This window comes from Miscanthus floridulus, chromosome 6, assembly GCF_019320115.1.
Source record: "Miscanthus floridulus cultivar M001 chromosome 6, ASM1932011v1, whole genome shotgun sequence".
In the NCBI taxonomy this organism is placed as follows: Eukaryota; Viridiplantae; Streptophyta; class Magnoliopsida; order Poales; family Poaceae; genus Miscanthus; species Miscanthus floridulus.
Window position 1 is genome coordinate 61,210,419 of NC_089585.1, and position 22,538 is coordinate 61,232,956.

The 22,538-nt window shown below is 49.7% G+C and overlaps 1 protein-coding gene across 1 annotated transcript in view; it reads right to left on the reverse strand.

Annotated features, from left to right (window-relative positions):
• LOC136456069 (piezo-type mechanosensitive ion channel homolog) overlaps positions 1–22,538 on the reverse strand; it is an 80,362-nt gene that overhangs the window by 15,561 nt on the left and 42,263 nt on the right. Inside the window, 6 exon segments of the mRNA XM_066455827.1 lie at positions 9,483–9,878; positions 9,954–12,499; positions 12,607–14,151; positions 15,258–15,494; positions 22,095–22,185; positions 22,187–22,269. Coding sequence (XP_066311924.1) covers positions 9,483–9,878; positions 9,954–12,499; positions 12,607–14,151; positions 15,258–15,494; positions 22,095–22,185; positions 22,187–22,269 — 4,898 coding nt within the window.

The following is a 22,538-nucleotide window of genomic DNA, read 5'->3' on the forward strand; positions in this document are numbered from 1 at the left end:
AATTCTCACTCTTGGTAGTAGGAGAATTCTTACTCTCATCGAGAGAGGATGACACTAGGAGTTGGGGCAATTTTCTTGTCTATTTCTCACACAAGCTCACACAAATGCCATGCCAACCCAAGGGGTTGGGGTTACATATTTATAGGCTGCTAGCCAGCCAAGCATATGCCAAGATGCTAGTCTAAGATGCTAGTCTAAGATGCTAATATGCTGTCCTAGCTAAGATGCTGTCCTCTAGTCTAAGATGTTGTCCTCTAAGATGCTGTCCTCTAGTCTAAGATGCTGTCCTAAAAACAGAAAAACAGCCACAAGGACCATGACCATGTGAGCATCATAGCCCCACAAAAACCAGCCACACATGAGACTTATCCATCATTCTCCCCCTAAGTCTTGTGCGTCGTCTTGTGGGAGAGTTGAACCATCCCGGTCCTGGAGCAGAGCTCAAGGAACTTGATCCTCCCAAGGGGCTTGGTGAGCAGGTCCGCAAGCTGGTCCTTGGTGTTGATGTAGCTCGCCTTGATGCTCCCTTCCTCCAAACAGCTTCGGATGAAGTGGTACCTCACCCGGATGTGCTTGCTGCGTTCGTGGAACACGGGGTTCTTTGCCAGGGCCAGAGCGGACTTGCTGTCCACCCTGAGCTCCACCGCTCTAGTGTCTCTGCCGAGGAGATCACCAAGCAGTCGAGCGAGCCAGAGCGCCTGAGTCGAAGCGGTGGAGGCCGCTATGTACTCGGCCTCGCAGCTGGACAGGGCCACCACCTGCTGCTTGACCGACTGCCAGCTAACGAGGCACTTGCCGAGGAAGAAGAGGATCCCGCTCGTGCTCTTGCTGGTGTCGATGTCGCCGGCGTGGTCGCTGTCGCTGTACCCGACGAAGTGTGCCGCCCCAGGGCACCTCGGGTAGTAGAGGCCGTGGTCGAGAGTCCCCGCAACATAGCGGATGATCCTCTTCACAGCCTGCTGGTGCTCCGTCGTCGGTCGCTGCATGAACCGACTAACGTAGCCGACGGAGAATGCCAAGTCCGGCCGTGTGTGGGCGAGGTTGCGAAGGCTCCCCACAAGACGCCGGTACTGCGTAGCGTCCACCTCCTCCGTCGTGCTGTCGCGGCTCAGCTTCAGCCTCTCCTCCATCGGAGTGAGAGCTGGGTTGCAGTCGGTGAGCCCAGCTAGCTCAACGACGCGCTTGGCGTAGGCGGTCTGTCGAAGCGTTATCCCAGAGTCATCCTGGTGTACCTCGATTCCCAGGTAGAAGGAGAGAGGCCCCAGGTCACTCATCTGGAAGGTGGCCTTCATCTCTTCCTTGAATGCCGCCACCTCCGCATCCTTGGTGCCGGTGATCACCAAGTCGTCGACGTAGACACCCACCAACAGAGCATTACCTCCATTGCCCCGTCGGTAGATGGCCGCCTCGTGCGGGCTTTGCTCGAAGCCCATCCCCTTTAGCGTGGAATCCAGCTTGGCATTCCACGCCCTCGGTGCCTGCCGCAAGCCATAGAGGGCCTTGCGCAGGCGGAGCACCTTGCCCTCCTTGCCGGGGATCGCAAATCCCGGCGGCTGGTGCACGTAGACCTCCTCCTTCAAGTCGCCGTTAAGGAATGCCGACTTGACGTCCATGTGATGAACACGCCAGCCCTCCTGGGCAGCTAGCGCAAGGAGGAGTCGCACGGACTCCATCCGTGCCACGGGAGCAAAGGCGTCGTCGAAGTCGACCCCCTCCTGCTGCACGAAACCTCGTGCCACCAAGCGAGCCTTGTGCTTGACGATGACACCGGCTTCATCCCTCTTCAGCTTGTACACCCACTTAAGGGTGATCGCGCGATGACCACGAGGAAGGTCAGCAAGCTCCCAGGTGCGGTTCTTCTCAACCGCATCCATCTCCAACTGCATCGCGGCGCGCCATGCCGCGTGTCTCTCGGCCTCTGCGAACGACCGAGGCTCGCCGTCGTCACACGCAAGGTGCAACTGCGCCTCCAGGTCCTCCAGGTCATGAGGCACCAGTCCCGGCACCAACTGGTCGCCGAGAAGGTTCTCCATCGTACGGTACCGCAACGGCTCGCCGTCGTGGTACGCGTCGATGCGCTCCTCGTCGTGAGAGAGCGGAGTAGCGAGCTCAACCGGGCTATGCTCGACACGAGCTGGTGTTGGAGTAGACGTGCCCGGAGAGGTGCCTGTCGGTGCTGGAGTGCGTGGCGTTGCCGGCTGCGGTGGAGCCGACGAAGAACTCATCGCAGCCGAGGTCCTGGCTGGAGAGCGTGGAGCTGTCGGAGTAGCAGGCGCCGGGGTCGGTGGAGGCTCGGGGACTGGGGTAGACGCGCTCGCCGAAGAAGAGCTGCCTACTCCCCCAGCTCCCTCGAAGTGGACGTACTCGACAGTGAAGTCGTCGTAAGTCGGAGCCGAGCCATCGTCCACCGCCTTGTCCCACGCCCATCCTCGCCCTTCGTCGAACACAACGTCGCGCGCCGTGCGCACACGTTGTGTCTTCGGGTCGAGGATGCGGTAGGCCTTCGAGCCCTCCGCGTAGCCGATGAACACTCCCGGAGTGCTCCTGTCGTCGAGCTTGCTGATATGGCCAAGCTCCTTGGCGAACGCGACGTAGCCGAAGACCCGCAAGTGGGAGACCGCCGGCTTGCGCCCATGCCAAGCCTCGTACGGCGTCCTGCCGTCGAGCGCCTTGGTAGGCGAGCGGTTGAGGATGTAGACGGCCGTCACCACCGCCTCTCCCCAGAAGACAGCCGGCATCCCCCTCTGCTTGAGGAGGGCCCGAGCCATCCCCACAACCGTCTGGTTGCGCCGCTCGACGACGCCGTTCTGCTGCGGGCTGTACGGCGCGGAGTAGTGGCGCTGAATGCCCTCGTCAGCGCAGTACGACGCGAATTCAGCCGCCGTGAATTCGCCGCCGTTGTCGGTGCGCAGCACGCGCAGCTTGCGGCCGCACTCCGCCTCCGCAGAAGCCTGCGCGCGTCTGATGGCGTCCGCAGCCTCTCCCTTGCTGCCGAGGACCATCACCCACATGTAGCGGGAGAGGTCGTCGACGAGCAGCAGGAAGTAGCGTCGTCCTCCCGGTGTGGCCGGTGTCACCGGGCCACACAAGTCCCCGTGCACGAGCTCGAGCCTCTCCTTGGCTCGAAAGCTCGCCTGCTGGGGAAAGGGGAGTCGCCTCTGCTTCGTCAACACGCAGACGTCGCAGAGCTGCTCCACATGGTCGAGGCACGGCAGGCCTCGCACCATCTCCGTGGCACTGAGCCGCTTCAGGGCCTCAAAGTGAAGGTGCCCGAAACGCTCGTGCCACTGCCACGCCTCGTCGTCCCGACGAGCAGCGAGACAGAGGGGTTGTGCCACCTGCACGTTAAGGACGTAGAGTCGATTTGCGCTTCTGGATACCTTGGCAAGAAGGCGACGACGACGATCCCAAATCCTCATGACTCCGTCCTCAACCACCACGCGCGAACCGTTCTCATCCAGCTGTCCCAAGCTGATGATGGAGTTCCTCAACGCGGGGATGTAGTAGACTCCGGTGAGCAGCCTGTGCTCACCAGACACGGCGGTGAAGATGATGGAGCCGACGCCCTTGATCTCCACGCCGGAGGCATCCCCAAACTTGACGGAGCCTCGGACGCTAGAGTCAAGCTCGGTGAAGAACTCCCGTCGACCGGTCATGTGATGGGTGGCGCCGGTGTCGAGGCACCACCCGTCAGTCTTGTCGTTGCCGGAGCTGTCGCCGAGGAGGGCGTGTGCTTTTGGCTCGTCAAGGTGGAGGAGAGCCGCTGCGGCCGGTGCCGCTGGAGGTAGCTCGATGCTGGCATGTGCCATGAACAGAGCCGGCTCCTCCTCCTCCGCCTGTGCGACGTGGGCCTGGCCGCGTCGTGGCTGTCGACAGTCCTTGGCCCAATGGCCAAGCTGGCCGCAGTTGCGGCAGGCGTCGTCTCGTGCCGGCTTGTGCCTGCCGGCGGCGCCGCCCTGGGCGCCTCCGCGGGCATCACCCTCGGCACGTCCTCGCGCCCCGGCCTGGGCGTCTCTGCGCGCCTTGCGTGGCTTGCCACGCTTGCGGCCGCCTGTCGCGGAAGAAGGCTCCCCCTTCCTCCGGTCACCCTGGCTAGCAAGCCACTGCTCCCGAGTAAGAAGGAGCTTCCCGCCAGTGGTGATGGGCCCTGAGAGGGACTGTGGCTCATCACTATCGACGACCTTGAGGCGACCTATCGCCTCCTCGATCGACATCGTGGAGAGATCCAGCAGCGACTCGATCGAGCGAGCCATTTGCTTGTACTTCTCGGGGACGCAGCGGAAGAGCTTTTCGACAGCTCTCTCCTCGCCGTAGGTGTCGTCGCCGAACTGCACCATCTTCTGCAACAGTGTTGAGACGGAGAGCAAAGTCATCAACGTCCTCACCTGGCTTGAAAGCCAGGTTCTCCCACTCCTTGCGAAGTGCCTGCAGTGTGGACTTGCGGGCGCGGTCGCTGCCGATGCGTGCCACAGCGATGGCGTCCCAAGCCTCCTTGGCAGTCCGCTTGCTGGTAAGCGAGAACTGCATCTCGGGTGGGACTGCAGCGATGAGAGCATCCAGCGCCCGTCGATCTAGGTCGTAGTCGACGTCGCCGTACCGGACTGCCTCCCACATGTGCCGCACCTGGAGCTTTACCCTCATCACCGCAGCCCACTCGACGTAGTTGGTCTTGGTGAGGGTAGGCCACCCACCGCCGGGACCGACGTCCCTGACAACAGCCTGGAGCCCGTGGTAACCACGGTACCGATCCGGGGAGAGAGAGCCACACTGCCTGTGAAGGCCGCGCTCTCCATCGACCCGTCGGTACCGATCCGGGGAGAGAGAGCCACGCTGCCTGTGAAGGCCGCGCTCTCCATCGACCCGTCCGCCACCGTTGCCGTGCGCGCCTCCTCCAGGAGCGCCGCCGCCGTGCGCGCCTCCTCCAGGAGCGCCACCGGCGCGTCCGCGCCTGTCTGGGCTGCCGCCGCACTCGTGGGCGTGCGCGGCTGCCCCAGGAGCGCCACCGCCGTGCGCGCCTCCTCCAGGAGCGCCGCCAGCGCGTCCGCGCCTGTCTGGGCTGCCGCCACGCTCGTGGACGTGCGCGGCTGTCCACTGCGCCGCCCGCGCTCGCGCTGCCTCCCTCTCTAGCAGCTCGAGGTCCGCGTCGGCGGTGTCGTCAGCGGAAATGGAGCTGCCGATGCTGCCGCGCAGAGCCTCGACCTCCGCCGCCGCCGCACGCGCTGCATTCGCCGCCGCCGCTGCTTCCGCCTCCGCTCTGGCTGCTGCCAGCTCCGCCGCTGCTAGCCTCGACGCCCTTGCCGCCGCCGCAGCGGTCTCTGCCGCCGCTCGCTCGCGTTCCTCTGCCACGGCAAGTTCGGCCTCCTGCCGACGCCGCGTGCTCGAGACGACCGAGCGCTGAGACTGCCCTGCGGACATGACGCGCTACCGGGGGGCTGCTGCGTGGGGAGAGGGCTGCTTCAGACGAGCTGGGAGAGGAGTGAACAGGAGCGGCCGGAGGAGCTGCTGCTGCCAACAGCTGGGGCTGTTGTGGGGCTGGGAGAGAAGATGAGCAAGAGATGCTCAGGCTACAGGATAATACGGCTCTGATACCACTTGTTAGTCGCTGAATTCTCACTCTTGGTAGTAGGAGAATTCTTACTCTCATCGAGAGAGGATGACACTAGGAGTTGGGGCAATTTTCTTGTCTATTTCTCACACAAGCTCACACAAATGCCATGCCAACCCAAGGGGTTGGGGTTACATATTTATAGGCTGTTAGCCAGCCAAGCATATGCCAAGATGCTAGTCTAAGATGCTAGTCTAAGATGCTAATATGCTGTCCTAGCTAAGATGCTGTCCTCTAGTCTAAGATGCTGTCCTCTAAGATGTTGTCCTCTAGTCTAAGATGCTGTCCTAAAAACAGAAAAACAGCCACAAGGACCATGACCATGTGAGCATCATAGCCCCACAAAGACCAGCCACACATGAGACTTATCCATCACAACTCCAATGGAGGAGCGGCTGAAGCTGTCCAAGCACAGCATGGCGGCGAAGGTGGATGAGACGCACTACCGGGTTGCGCTACCTCACGCATACTCGGGCGGACATCACGTTCGCGATCGGGTATGTTAGTTGCTTCATGGAGGACCCGCGCGAGGATCACTGGACGGCGATGAAGACGCTGCTGCGCTACGTCAAGGGGACGCTCGATCAAGTGATCATCTTCCGCAAGAGTGGCGGCAAGGGTGGGCTGCAACTCACGGTCTTCAGTGAGGCACCCCCCAAGGCAAAGGAAGGTGAGCCGGAGCTCACTGTTTTCAGCAACGCAGACATGGCGGGCGACATCGACGGGCAACGGAGCACCCCCGACGTGCTCGTCTTCCTTGGAGCAGCCCTATTGCTTGGCAGTCGCTGAAGCAAAAGATCATAGCGCTGTCGACGTGCGAGGCAGAGTATGTCGCAGCAGCCACGGCAGCGTGCCAGGCTGTCTGGCTACGCCGGCTGTTGGGCGAGCTGACCGGCGAGGAAGCTCACCCGCCAGCTCTGATGGTGGACAACCAGCCCGCCATCGCCCTCGTCAAGAACTCCGTCCTCCACGACCGGAGCAAGCACATTGACATTAAGCTCCACTTTCTCCGGGACTGCATCGATGGAGGGCAGATCGTCATCGAGTTCGTCGAGACCGGCAGAGAGCTCGCTGACATCCTCACCAAGTCACTCGGGCGTCTACGGTTCATGGAGCCGAGATAAATGATTGGCATCGATGAGGTCAATGCATCGGGTTAGCAGCACGATTAGGGGAAGAATTGTAAGACATAATCTGCTGCTGATCTCTCTCTCTCTTGCTGCAGCAGAGTTGGCATTTGGTCAGCTCGGCTGTCGAATCTCTACTGCTGTAGCAGTATGGCAATAGGCCACCTCTAGTACATTATTTGGTAGCTATTACATCAGCCATGTCTTGGTAGTGGACTGAACTAAGCTTTGTACTGCTAGTATTAGGAGTAGTTGGTGTACTATAGGAGTAGGTAGTTGTACTCACAAACTACTATGTACCTGGTAGAGGTACTAACACTTGTATATATATCACACTTAAGGCAATGCAAAAGAGCAGTTCAGTTTGCCACATCCAGAAGCAGAGTTTTCGGCCAGCGCTGGGCTTGTACCGTGTGTGTGTGAGTTGTTCTCAATATCTTCTTCTATCTCTAGCTTTAGTGAGTGAGTGTGCCGATAAGCTTACTGCTTACCTATGCAGGGCAGCTGAGGGACCAACAACTATCATTGCTACCAGCAATTATATTGGCTAACAACGACAACAACAACAAAACATTTAAGTCCCAAATAAGTTGGGTTAGGCTAGAGTTGAAACCCAGCAGAAGCAATCAAGGTTCAGGCACGTGAATAGCTGTTTTCCAAGTACTCCTATATAACACTAAGTCTTTGGGTATATTCCATCCTTAAGTCTCCTTTTATTGCCTCTACCCAAGTCAACTTCGGTCTTCCTCTGCCTCTCTTCACGTTACTATCCTAGCTTAGGATTACACTACGCACCGGTGTCTCTAGGAGGTGTCCGTTGGACATGTCCAAACCATCTCAACCTAGTGTTGGACAAGCTTTTCTTCAATTGGTGTTACCCCTAATCTATCACGTATATCATCATTCCGAACTCGATCCCTTCTTGTATGACCACAAATCCAACTCAACATACGCATTTCCACGACACTTATCGGTTGAACATGTCGTCTTTTCGTAGGCCAACATTCTGCACCATACAACATAGCAGGTCTAATCGCGTCCTATAAAACTTGCCTTTTAGGCTTCTGTTGTACCCTTTTGTCACATAAGACACCAAATGCTTGACGCCACTTCATCGACCCTGTTTTGATTTTATGGCTAACATCTTCATTAATATCCCCGTCTCTCTGTAGCATTGATCCTAAATATCGAAAGGTATCCTTCCTAGGCACTACTTGACCTTCCAAACTAATATCTTCTTCCTCCCGAGTAGTAGTGCCGAAGTCACATCTCATATACTCAGTTTTAGTTCTACTGAGTCTAAAACCTTTGGACTCCAAAGTCTCCCACCATAACTCCAGTTTCTGATTCACTCCTGTCCGGCTTTCATCAACTAGCACTACATCGTCCGCGAAAAGCATACACCAAGGGATGTCCCCTTGTATGTCCCTTGTGACCTCATCCATCACTAAGGCAAACAGATAATGGCTCAAAGCTGACCCTTGATGTAGTCCTATCCTAATCGGAAAGTCATCCATGTCTCCATCATTTGTTCAAACACTAGTCACAACATTGTTGTACATGTCCTTAATGAGCTCAACGTACTTCGTTGGGACTTTATGTTTGTTCAAAGCCCACCACATAACATTCCTTGGTATTTTATCATAAGCCTTTTCCAAGTTAATAAAAACCATGTGTAGGTCCTTCTTCTTCTCCATATACCGCTCCATAACTTGTCTTATTAAAAAAATGGCTTCCATGGTGGACCTTCCGGGCATGAAACCAAATTGGTTCATAGAGACCCGTGTTATTCGCTCTCAAGCGATGCTTCGATAACTCTCTCCCATAGCTTCACAGTGTGGCTCATCAACTTAATTCCCCGGTAATTAGTACAACTTTGAATATCCCTTTTATTCTTGTAGATCGGTACCAATATACTCATGTAAATCTGGCAGTTTCACGAAACTCTTGGGAAACAGGTCAATTACTTGGGGTGTTGTCATTGTTGTAGCCTTGTGGGTCCTTTGCTTTCATTACATAAATGTTTTTTTTTTGAGACATAAGCAGGGGAAGCCCCCACTGTTTGCATTACATAAATGTGGATACATCTAGAGATAGAAATAAAGCTTTTTTAGCTATTTGTTATTTGCGATTTAATCACAAGACATGCTACTTCTAATGTCTGAGACTGCTAGGAAAATGTGGAAAGAGGAAACCTTGTATGGGGAATACTTAAAAGTTATGTAATTACACATCAACAGAATGCTAAGAGCCTAAGACCAATGTTATCACGTCATCCGATTAATCGCCTTAGTCGGTCCGCTGCACTCGATTAGGCATTCTGTCTCGATCAGAGTGATCAGAAACCTAGTCATCCAATTAGTCGACAATTAATCACAATTAATCGTCCGACTACCTTGTTTTGGACGACTAAACAGGCAAACTGGTAACTAGCTGCATCTGGTAACTAGCTGCATCAGCTCCTGGACTAGCTTGTGTTTTTGGCCCAAGCCCCTATACAAGTCCTGGTATGTACAGGAAGATTATAAAGACGACCAGGATGAGCGACCGGGGTTGATTAGTGGACCTGGTCGTCGATTAATCGCAACTAGTCACCTGATTGGTACCATGGCGGCTAGAGTCGACTAGCCGATTTAATAATATTGGCTAAGACACATCTAGTGGTCTAACATACATTGATACGTCAATACTCGCTATGATAATTAACTATGTGTAACTGCACAAGAAAAATATTGAAAGCTGATACATACCTTCAGCCAATCATACATTGTTAATGATGTGGTTGTGCAAGACCAATCAAGTACACACCGCAATTCATACAAGAATGGTAAAGCGCGATACAGCCGGAAGCCCAAATAATTCACTTGTGTAACTTTGCTAGTCAAGAACTGTCTATATACGTTGCTCTTGTTAGGAATACCATATCTGATCTGTAAAGCTTGCAGTGCTAGGGAAATTGATTTGGTAAGGTAGATCGCACGTAGTACAAGTCCTCCAACATCCCTGTGAGCTAGCTCCATTCCCCAAGCATATTCAGTGACAGAATACGTGAAAAGCACAAGATTAAAAAGGTAGAAAACAACTTTGCCAGTAGCAAAAGACCAAAGATATATAATGCGGTCAACCACTATCAAGAAAAAGAGAACCTGCAAGAGGTATGGCAATCAATAAGGGAAAGACCTCATAAGACGAAACTTAACTAGAACAGTAAATTAGCTCACCATAAGTATGAAAACAAATTCTTTTGGGAACTGATCCTCCAGCTGGTAAACTTCCAAGAATTCGCTCTTATTTTTTAGGACAGATTGATAGAACATCGCAACAAGGAAAAAAACTGCCAAGTCAGCGCCAAAATAATATGCATAAAGATCAATCTCTCTTTTACCCCCACCAATCACTGAGACGATCGGGTAAGGAAAATTTATTTCTTCAAAAAATCCTGCTTTCTGTGATTCATGAATCTCTCGTTCTACATCAGCTGCTGGAGTGAGAGATTTGTGCCATCCCTTAGATTGGCACTCTACAGGAGCAGCATAAACAACTTCTAGTACAGCAAGAGCCATATTACAATTTTCTTTGCTTTTTTCAATACTTTGAATCCGGACTTTACTACAACAGTGGCAAGAGGAAGGCAAGTTTGCCTGACATCTTTCTTCATGAGCAATAGCAAGCACCCTATTTATGGCAGACTCTATCCTCTCTGGCTGGATTCCATCTTCTGGCCAATTTCTTACCTCCATCGTAACTTGCACAAAATATGGAGGCGATTCAGCTCCATGTGTTAATGACATCCAATATCTAGATAAGCCTCTAACAATCATCCTTATGAGATTCATTACAGGTAAGTGCAAACTTTTTAGCTTCTCTCTCCAACTGTAAGCTACACAGTGTTTCTCTTCAATGTTGTTCCTTGCACTAACAAAGCTGAATTCTGTTACCGGAACCCATTCACCATCTTTGGCAGTGATTGAGCTCTGCAAGAGAGTGGATATATAGACTAAAAAGAGAGGCAATATGCTGACAACAAACGATGCTTTTATTTTATCGTCAGGGAAACCTAATCTCTGAAGAAGAGGTAAATGTATATTCAAACCACAGTGCTGAATAATAATCTGATATATATACTGTGACAGAATGTTGAGCTCAGTGTAGATCAGAATGATGACCCAAAACAAGTAACTTGGGCCATAGTTCACACAAAGAGCATATAAGAAAAGTGCCCCAAGGTAGGCCATGGATAGCAAACTAAAATTCCACAGGAAAACCAGAATAAAACAGCAATAGCAAACATAATCATAATTACTTCGCATCTGGTACCATATGTACCGAAAAATCACACCAATTGGCATGCTTGATTTCACTTTAGTCCCTGAGGTATCTGGAACTGAATGTGTTCTTGAAAGCTGCCCATCTTGTGTTTCCCTCTGACTTTCAACAACATCATAGATGTCACTTTCTACAGGATGCTCATTGGAGGGTGGCTCATCTGGATCAATGTTCAAGAAGCTAACAATATTTGTGACTGCCTGGTTCCCAAATGACTGAACTTGAGAAACACCATCACCAATCAATTGTACAGCTGATTTTAGTGGGTTTTCCTTATATTGTCCCCTCGCCTTCTCCCCTTTGGATAAATTACAATTAGCTTTGTCATCACTCTCCTCAACCTCAGTGATCTCACGTGTCAAACCAACGGAATTTTTTCTAATGTTATCAGTGAGCACACGTTCTTCACTTCTTCCCCTGATCGGTGATCTCATAGTATCAGATGAACCCTGGAACATCAAATCTGTCATGTTATGCTGTGTATCTGTTACAGATAATTCAAAGGACTGTGATGACTCTGTGCTTCCAATCTTATCTTGTTTTATTGGTGAGACAATCTCATTATCTTCATGCGATGTATTAGCAAGTTTCACATTCCTCCTACGCCTCAAGCCCTCATTGTGAGACGTATCATTTATTGGTGTGAAAGAGTTCATTCTGTTAAGTTGACTTTGCAAATTGTACATCTCAGACTTCATCCTCTCCACCTGCATATTCCGCTGACGTTTATGCTCAAAAGACCTGCAAAGATGATGCAGCTGCTCAGTTTTCTTTAAAGCTTTTTTTTCCTGCTCACGGACCATAGCACCAATTTGCTCTGCTTCAAGATATCTTGACACATAATCGAACTCGCTAGAGCTAAAGATGTATGATTGAACAGATACCAATAGGAAGATTACTATCTCAACAAAAGCCGATCGTGATGTTATCTTAAAACCATAGTCATACTTGTATAATCCAATTATTTCATACAGGTAGTCAATTTGATCGCACTTGCCAGAGCTAAACTGCCCAACATAAGGAGATTGATAAGCAAGTGACAAAACAATGAGACCAAAATTATACATCCGTAGAAACTTGAAAATCCTATTCTTCTTCTTCAATATTTCAAGTCTCATTCTAAAGAAAACCAGAGCAAATCCAAGATATCCAAGGTGCAGAACATCATACTCTAGAGTACCAGTAATTGCAATTAATGCCAAAACTATGTCCAATAAATGGCAATAGGCATAAAGCCGCACATAGTCAAGGAATGTCCAAAAGCTTTTTGTTTCCAGTGAGAGGTCCCTCCATACTACTGCATTTTTCCTTTGGGACATCATCTGGCGATATGTATCTGAATCTGAGAAGCTTGAAAAGTGGTCAGAGCGAAGCTTAAAAGAGGAAAATATAAACACAACATAGTAGCTGATCAGCATTCGAGGATCATCAGCAATAATCCCTGGATCATGTTCATGTAGAAATAGTTAGTAAATATTCTGATGTACCGAACTATAATAAAACATTGAATAGCATCGAGTTACTGCAAGGAAAGACTCAATGACATACCAAGCCAGCATTTTGAGCAGTAGTCAAAGAAAATCCTTGAATTCTTCCAGCATTCATGGCAATGGACTTCAATGTCATTGATACCATGAAACCAGGGTATCTCATCATTCCAAAGAGCAAAATATTCAAGTATTAAGACAGAAGCAAACAGAAACACAAAAAGGGGCCACAATTTCTGGATTAGATCTCTGTTCATAAGAATGCATATGACGAGGCACATGATATAGAAGATCGATACAACGTTCAACAGTGTAAAGCTTGCCAATAGTAACACAATCATGTTAATTTCCAGACCTCGCAGTTTGAAAAGATTTTCTATCCAGAATTTCATGTAACATTTGAATGTTGTCTTCTGGGTTTCGAATCTCTCTCTTTTCAGAAAAATAACCCTTTTCTTGTCCCACTTGTGGCTTTCTTTTGACAATCCCCAAATCTTTGCAAATGAGGGTCTTTTGTCCTCATCTGAGCCTTCGATGACATTATCAACATACTCTGATTTCTGCTGAGTGCTGCCTGGACCCAGTGATGAACTTGAACTACTACCTATAAGACCTTGAACTTTAGAAAACAACAAAGTAAACCTATTAGAAGAATGACTTTCTTCATTGCTTATCACAGGACTATAAGGTGGATTGGAAGAGATAAAAAGCTGGCAGGGCTCTTCCCATTTACCCTTATGTACTAGAGATGTTGGCATCAAATCTATCCAATGGAAAACATTATACTGAATGGTGCAGGCCACAATCACCAAAACCTTTCCCCTAAGCCCGTATTCGACACCCCAAAACCCCGAATCATAGTATTTCAGACCAAGAATCACAGACAAACCATAGAAGTGCTGATCAGGACACATTTGTGCAGGTTTGCACACCATTTGAAATAGATATTCAGATGCAGCAAGTAAACCAGTGTAGACAAGGTAAACCTTGGAAGGAATTCGAGAAACTTTTGGTAACGTAGAAAACACAATGAGGCCTAACAGGTAAATTAGGCCAGATAAACTGATTGATGATAGGCAAGCATAAAAGCCACAGACTGATAATATCTTGTCGCTGTGCCAAATTAGAAACCTTCTTAGGAACCCCAGAAGTCCAGATTCTGAAGCATCAGATACACCAAAGTTCTTGTCACTGTTTTGTCTTCGTTCATAACTGTATAGTTGCATTACTACTAGAATGGCCAATGATTGCCAAACATTTTCCAACAAAGAAGCTTCAGGGTCAAATCCCAGATCAGGGTATAGTTTAACGAACTTTGAGACTGATTCTGCAAAGATCGGTGAAACACTCAGGCAGTAGGTAAAAATAAAAACCACTGCAGCATATACTTTTAGAGGAAACCACAGTCGCCTTTTTGTCTTCTCCACAAGCTGCCTTCCAATAATCCAAAATAGAAGGAAAAATAGGTAACCAAATGATATATAATTAGGGGTCACCAAGTATAGAGTCAAAAGAATTGTGACAAAAGCCACATAAGTTCCATATGAGCGGTACACTGAGAGAAATTTCTGACCAATTTTACTGAGATATGATGCAATTTTTTTCTCTGCAAAACAGAAGAAAAGGTAAATAACATGTTATGGGTTTTCTAAAAATGGGACTACTTTCCTAGTATCGAAATCTGCATGTTACCAGACCACAATAACAGGAAGTTAAAAGGCAGACACCCTAGGTTGTCGCACATGCATCCTGCTTGGATTAGTGCTTGATAAAAGAAGCTACAGAGACATACAATTGTAGCAAAAAAACTAGGTTGAAGTTTCTTGATTTTAGAACAAAGAAGTAAAATGGAATTGAAACATAAACATCTTCCAAATTTTCAATAAAAGTTTGCTGAAAGTATAGTTCCTCTACTATGCCAACATAGTTATCAAAATACGAACTATACTAATGCAATAGATATTACAAAGTGAATGCACAAAAGGAAGAGTTCTAGTGTGACAGAAGTCCAAGACTACTCTGCTAAACAAAGATATGTAATTGGCAATGAAACCAGTGGCAGAGGCAAACCACCTACATTTATAGGAGAACACATTAAAGCCCCCTAGAGATATACTATTTTTTTCTCGAATACACAGGAGAGCTGACATCATTGCATTAAGAAGAGAACTCAGAGTACAACGCACACAAAAACACACACCATACACACACAGATTAATCATTGCATTAAGAATAAGAGAACTCAGAGTACAACGCACGCAGTGACATACTATCATACTATTAAAATTAGCACCACAGGGAGAATTTCACCATCCATTTCAGGATTAATGGCCGAAGGGTAATATTTTTGGAACTTTAATCCCACATATTACATGTTAGCGAATAATGTTGTGTCCAGATTATTGTCCAGGTTCAATCATTAGTGTTAGCAGGATTTAAGATGGTAGTTAAGTACAATAGTAAGGCTGATTACGGTTGTAATTTTCTTAATTAACTAGGAGGCTATCACAGCCATATCTGTAGCTCTCGGCTGTGTATAAATAGAGAATAAAAAAGAAAAGCTGTAAGCTATTCAGCAGCACATACTACTGTGTTTGTGTATATGATCTTGGTGAGTGTGTCCTGGGTGTCCTGTTGAGGGCTGAGACCTTTTATTACATGCATTAATTTATAAATAAAAATTCCAAAATGTTTACAACAATGAGGTTATACCATGTGAATTGCGGCGGTCTTCACCGTCTCGCGAATTTTGTGAGCTATAAACTGACAGTAGAACTGACTTGTTCAAACCAGCCTTTAGAATAGTGAATCCAACAGGTGGACAAGGTGTATGCTGAAGAACCGCTGATAATGAAAAAAGCATCTTAAAACCATGGCTATGTACAGCACAGAAGCACACTATTGAGCCTATCTCTATGAAGTCCTTTGTTGTAGCATTATTTGAGAGACCTGCAAGATGTATCAGGGAGCAGATTAAGATGTACAAGGATGGTGAATTGATTATACACTTAATAGCATCTCAATATTATATCCATGGTTCAGCATAGAGCACATATAATCACCTGATTACAAGGATAAATAACAAACAGACAAATAAAATGATTGGAGTGAACAATCCAGAAAAGACATGCCTATAAATACTAATGTGTAACCTGTTACATATACATTTAAGACCCAGTGGAATTTAAACGATCATTTTTGCAGTAAACTCATGCAAGAGAGCATGATGCTGGTCACTATTGCTGCCTTATCATTTTTCGTGTAATTCGCAAAAAGAAAATTCTAATTGGCTAATAACCACTGAATCTCCAGTTATCCATAAATTGCACCTCACATTGTTTCAGATAATTTGGTCAGTTATAGGTCATAGGTGCAGAAAAACCGATGCCTGAATTGTCCTCTGGGGCGACTCATGCGGACCCCATCTAACACCCTCCTCACCATCTCAGTCACCGGAGCCCCGTGCAGTGGTGATGAAGGTGGCAGCGAGGATCTTCCCCTTCTTTCATTGTGGTAGTCATGGTTGGAGAGCAGTGTTCCTCAGCTCCCTGAGGCAGCTGCCCATTCAGCCCCGGGGTGGCTAGATCTGCTACCTTTGTGACCAGGTCCGGCACCTCCTAGCCAATGGTTACTGGTTCATGGGCCGAGCTGCATCAGAGTGGCTTCCCTCCTCAATCTTGAAGAAGGGGGTAACCTCATGCTTGTCAGGATCCCCGGCTGAAAGCAAGATGACGACCGTGGGCACATGGAAACACGAATATCACTCAGCACCACCCAATCATGGACGAAGTGGAGATCAACCTCGATGTGCTTGTTGCATTGATGCTGATGTTGTACTGGGTTCATCAACATGTAGATAGTGCTGATGTTATCACAATACACCAGAGTAACTCGGCGAGCTGGCGAAGACAGGCGGCCTCAGCAACGCCATTGGCCAGCCCTGTATTCAGCTTCCGCACTGGAGCACGAAACTCTATTCAGGGGCTTGGGAGGACGAAGAGACTAGATTGTCGTGGAGGAAGACTGCATAGCCAAAAGTGGATTTGCATGTATCCATGCAGCCAGCACAATTAGCATCGGAGTAAGCCACCAGCTCAGTCTGCACGGAAGGGCGAAGGAGCCCCAAGTGGAGAGTGCCACGAATATAACGCAAGATGTGTTTGAGAGCACCAAGATGAGGCTCCTACGGATTGTGCATATGAAGATAAACCTGCCGGACGGCATAGGAATAGGGACGCCATCTGTGGTGGACATTTTCGGATTGGTGTCAATAGGTGTGGACACAGCAAGCACTCGGCCATACCAGCCCGCTCTCAAGAATGTTAAGACTGGAAGGGGACACCAGAGCACTTCTGAGCATGGAGCGTAGAGTTTGCACCTCGATGAAGTAGAGTTTGCTGCCGAAGAGGATCGGCTGATCTGGGACTGATGTCGCTGCATCATCGTCGTTGATCACCTTTAGCCAGCCAGTCACTGCTTCAATTGAGAGGTCCGCCATGTCGAGCATGGTGTCGATTGCAATCGCCGCCTGCTTGTAACAACTGGGAACAACGAGCAAGGGCTTCTCATCCATGCGCTGCTCGCTGATGTTCTCGCTAGTGGTTGAGGGAGCTCATCATCCCCGTTAGGTGGAGCGCAAAGTCATCAATATGCACGTCATCACGGAATGAGCAACTCCCAATCCCTCCAGAGCCATTGCAGCGTAGAGTTGCATGTGCGCTCCGAGCCAACAAGGATGGACTTGATCGCCTCCTTGGCCGTCTTCTTCACCATCAGCGTGCGGGTCATCTCCGGGGACACAAGAGAGAGGATGGAGTCGAAAGCCATGCGATCGGCATCACCATACTGAGGGTTTAGCCTAGTGCTTACCCATGTATCTAGTTATCTACTTAGCTATTTACTATTCACTATCTAGTTGTTTTCAGGTGCCTTAGCATCCAAGCTAGCATCTACTTTATACACTAGAATATGCTGTAGTAGTTGAGAACTTCTTGTATCCCAAGTTTGCTTTTCCTATATAATGCAATCAAGTGGCTAAGTGCCAAGCTGCCCTCTGGCAGGATAAATTCCACTTGTCTAGCTACTTACTTGCAACAATTGGTATCTAGAGCCCGGTTAGGAGACAGCAAAGGCCATGTCCATCTCCAGCGAGCGCGCCCTGAGAGCAGCAACCGCCGCCGTAGCCGCCAACACAGACGGAGGAGTGGTGGTCAATCCTGGCGCCGATCGCGCTGAGCGCCTGGCCGCGGCAGAGGCCGCAGCCGCGCAGGCGATCACCCTCCGTCAGACACATTATGCCAAGAGGATTCTGGAGCTCGGCGGAATGGCTGGCTGCAACGCTGCCCATACTCCAATGGAGGAGCGGCTGAGGCTTAGCAGGCACAGCACAGCGGCGGAGGTTGATCCCACATACTACCGGCGCCTCATCGGCAGTCTGCGCTACCTGGTGCACACTCGCCCCGATCTAACATTCGTTGTTGGCTTCGTCAGCAGGTTCATGGAGCGGCCTACGGTGGAGCACCAACAAGCTGTCAAGCGCATTCTCCGCTATGTCACTAACACGCTCGACTACGGTCTGCACTTCACCAAGGCGCTCGGCTCCGCTCGCTTCGTCCGCTACTGCGACAGCGACCTCGCCGGTGATGTCGACACAAGCAAGAGCACGAGTGGAACAATCTTCTTCCTCGGCAATTGCTTGGTCAGCTGGCAATCAATCAAGCAGAAGGTGGTGGTGCTCTCCAGCTGCGAAGCAAGAGTACATTGCCACTTCTACTGCTGCAACCCAGGCTCTGTGGCTCTCAAGGCTGCTAGCAGAGCTCCTCGGCAGGCATGTCGAGGTGGTGGAGCTGAAGGTGGACAGCAAGTCGGCCCTCGCTCTGGCCAAGAATCCAGTCTTCCATGAAAGGAGCAAGCACATAAGGATCAAGTACCACTTCATCCGCAGCTGCCTGGAAGATGGAAGCATCCAGGCCGATCACATCTCAACTACTGAACAGCCTGCAGACATTCTCACCAAATCCTTGGGCAGAGCCAAATTTGAAGAGATGAGGGAGAGAATTGGTCTGAGGCAGATCATCTCCAAAGCAGGGCACAAGGCTAAGGGGGAGAATTGAGGGTTTAGCCTAGTGCTTACCCATGTATCTAGTCATCTACTTAGCTATTTACTATTCACTGTCTAGCTGTTTTCAGGTGCCCTAGCATCCAAGCTAGCATCTACTTTATACACTAGAATATGTTGTAGTAGTTGAGAACTTCTTGTATCCCAAGTTTGCTTTTCCTATATAATGCAATCAAATGGCTAAGTGCCAAGCTACCCTCTGGCAGGAGAAATCCACTTGTCTAGCTACTTACTTGCAGCACATACTCGATTGCATCCCTAGAAGCCACGAGCCTCCAGCTTCGCCTTCATGAGGAGGCTCCAACCCTCAGTTGCTGTGTGTCAATTGTGGATGCAGCGTGCTACCGACTTCCTTCACCATGCGTTGGACGACCATCTCTGGGCCTCCATGGCGCCTCCCGCTCCTTGGCTGCGTGGAAGGGGAACGACAACGGTAGGTGGGCACCCATTGTGGGCTATGGCTTGGACCACTACCTGCCGGAGCAGAAGCCATGGATCACTCTACTAGCTGCAGACATGAAACTTACTAGCTAAGGAAAGTCTGCCGACCTCCATATACCAACCAATACTAATTACTATCTAGTTAAGTAAAGACACAAGGATTATATCTAACACCTAGGTGCCCTCTGTTAAGTATAAGAAGGCCCATCTAATATAGGACCCTATGGCCCATGAGGTTCCTATATATAGTCATCTCCACTAATGGAATCATTTATTCTCCCTAATCTCCAAGGTTAGGAACACCCAAAAGCAACGTGTGGGGCTGCCGCTCCATGGATTGTAGAAGGATGGCAACCACGATCTACCTATACCAGAGCAAGCGACAGAGGAGCGAAAGGCGGCCAGTGAGACTAGCCACATCTGGATGTTGCAGGTCTATGGATAGTGCCTTTACCGGAGCCGCCCTTGGAACAATCGGCAGAGCCACCCATCCATGTGGCGCCGGGGGATGGGTTCTTGGCGGTCTGGTTGTTCTTGCCACGCAGTTTCCCGCGTAGCTGTTTGTTGCCATTACTACCATTGTTGCCAGTGGAAGGAGGCTTGGCCGGGAAAAGGCTGTTGCAGTTGCTGCATATTAGGACTGGGGTAGAAGAGGATCTAGTGAAACTGTGGAAGCGACGAGGGCAGTCAGTGGTGAGGCCTAGCGATGTGCCAAGTTGAGCTCTTCCAGCAGGAGGTCAGTTGCGGGCCTTAATAATGAAGGGAAGGGGTGGCCACACTAGAGATGTTGGCCTATGGAGGCAAACTTATGTTGAGTTCATGGATGACATGGAGCACAAGGGTGCGATCGGTGATGACCTCACCTAGGTCACCAAGATCATCAGCCATGCTCTTCAACCACTGGTAGTGGTCGATGATGGACAAGTCCCCTTGGACGAAATTCCGGACAACACCTCGAGGTAGAGAGACTGGGCCTCGTGATTGCCAAGGAAGTAAATTTCAATGGCGACCCACATGGCCCAACGGGAGCCCGTTTCCATGACGATTTTGTGAGGTTGGTGTACATGGGGCCTAAGATCCAGGTATAAACCACACAATGCATGCGCTACCAGTCGGGGAGGGGCAGGAGAGGCGGTTCGACGGAGATGATCCTGGAGGGGGTACTTGCCGTCATTGAGGAGGAACAAGTCCACTAGGTGTAGTTGCTAGAGGCCAAATCGAGAATGACTGGAATGAGGGCCAGATGTTATGGACGGCTACGGCCTGGGCATGCATGTTAAGGATGGCGACAGCCTCGTGGAGAAGAAGAGCATCATGCTAGACGCACCATAGTCTTCGGGTTCGAGATTAGGGAGCGCCTGCTCAGCAGCAACGCGCTCCTTGACCACCTCAGCGGCTTCATGCTCGGCAGCTAGGGCGCAGGCGAGGGCGGCCTGCCGTAAGTCCTAGGCATCCCGGATGTGCACCTCCATAGGCAAGCAGCTTCAACGTCGGTGCCAACCTACGGCTTGGCAGCGGCAGCCACAACCTTGGGAGAGAGAGGAGGGGTGGCCATATGAATGCACCGTGAGAGGAACACGAGCAGGGGAGGCAACGACAGCAAGGAATGCCTGTGTGGGGTGGACACAATTCCAGGGAATCGCGTGCAGAGGATGCAGTGATGGCGGAAGCTGAGGAGTCGTCGTGCTAGGGTAGTGGAAATAATTAGGTGTCTGATACCATAAAAGCAAGATGACAGGCTAAACTTGTGGATTGATTATGAGGTATGAGAGTACAACCACATATATAGGCAAGGATTACCTTAATATTAAGGCCTATAGAAGTACGGCCAATTAGGGGATCCCCCCTTGCTTGTAGAAGAGACCGATGTACTAAAAAATGCACGCATGGGCCTGTTAGCCAGGTGCGGCCGGTAGCCTAACCTCATGCCCAAAGGGCCAGCCAAACATACCAAAAAGGCCAATCTACAGGATCAGCAGCCGTTGGATTTGCTCTCACCATGTCGTTTGTGCGGGATCCTAATAGATCTACATGGGTGGCAGGGTGGTGATCATCCAGCTCCGCGTGCTCGCCAGCTGGATCAGTTCTCTCCAGTGATAGCTTTGTTGCACTTGTGCGGTCTCATGCTGACCGGCTCACCTAGTGACGTGAATGCAGGTGTTGGTGTGGAGTTCAGCGATCGTGAGTCATGGTGTTGCCAGGTTTCAGGGTTCTTTGCTGAACTGATGCAAGCTTGACTCCTAACTGCTGTGGCTGGTTTTCTGTAAATGGAGGTGCATGTGGCGGGGACGCCCGCAGCACGCGTGGTGGCATCCAGTGTCAACAAGGACACCCACTTTCATCGCAGATGTCCAGCTTCTAGGATGGGCAAGCTCTACGCATGGCATTGCCAGGTCACGGTCTTACTCAAGGGTAGGTTGGTAGAGGTTGGACAATAACGTCTGTGGACTGACCTTGGAGGCATCCTCTTTGCACATGTTCCCCTCTCCTACCAAAGATCGGTAGAGGGTGGACGGTAACAGTCTAGCTTGGAGCTGTTCGGCTGATGGTTTCTGCGGCTGATAAGCCGACTTATGCTGTTTTGTTGTGAGAGAAAAACACTGTACCATGGCTGATAAGCCGGACTGATAAGTTCAAGCAAACAGGGCTCATCGCTTGGCCCATGCACCCCGAGGAGGCTAGGATTGGTCAGAATTAAGGTCGAGGTTGTTCCTTTAGTTCCAAATTTTCAATCAAGGGTGAGTTATGTAACATAGCCTGTGTGGCTGTGTGTGCAAGGGTCTTACCACTTTTTCCTTCATATAATGATACAAAGCTCTCATGTGTGTTCAAGAAAAAAAGGAGGTGTGCACTTCCTTACTGTGCCTCATCCAACGATATAGCTAAGCAGCTTTCGACTTTTTAAGAGCACTCAATTGTCATTTATGACATAAGCGACAAACAAGGGTACCTCTATATAGAAATGGATAAGGAAAAAAAAGAATGCGCACCTAACTGTGAGAGTACCTCCATTGTTAATGAACCACTGCGCTCCAGAGCACTGGACACTAGATCAAGCTGGAGAATGTACAGTATCGAAAAAATGAACCTCACAAAACAATACTAAGATCTGGCGCAGTCTCTTGTCGATTGAATGATTCACCAGAAACACCAAGAAAAAGCACACTGAGACAGAAATATGCTAGTTAGAATTGGTACAGGTCTAGGATAGTATGAAGGTAAAAGAATAAATTTTAGAGCCCACAAAGTGATTTAATAAGATAAAGGAACCAACTACCAACATAAATAAATGAAACAAAGCAGAATATTGCTTCATTTGCATGACTGACTAGGTAAACTCGAATGAGTCGATACATACAGGTTAGAATAATAATATAAAGGGACATCGAAGTGCTAATAAATATTAGAAGAACAGGAATATTTGCATGCCCAGA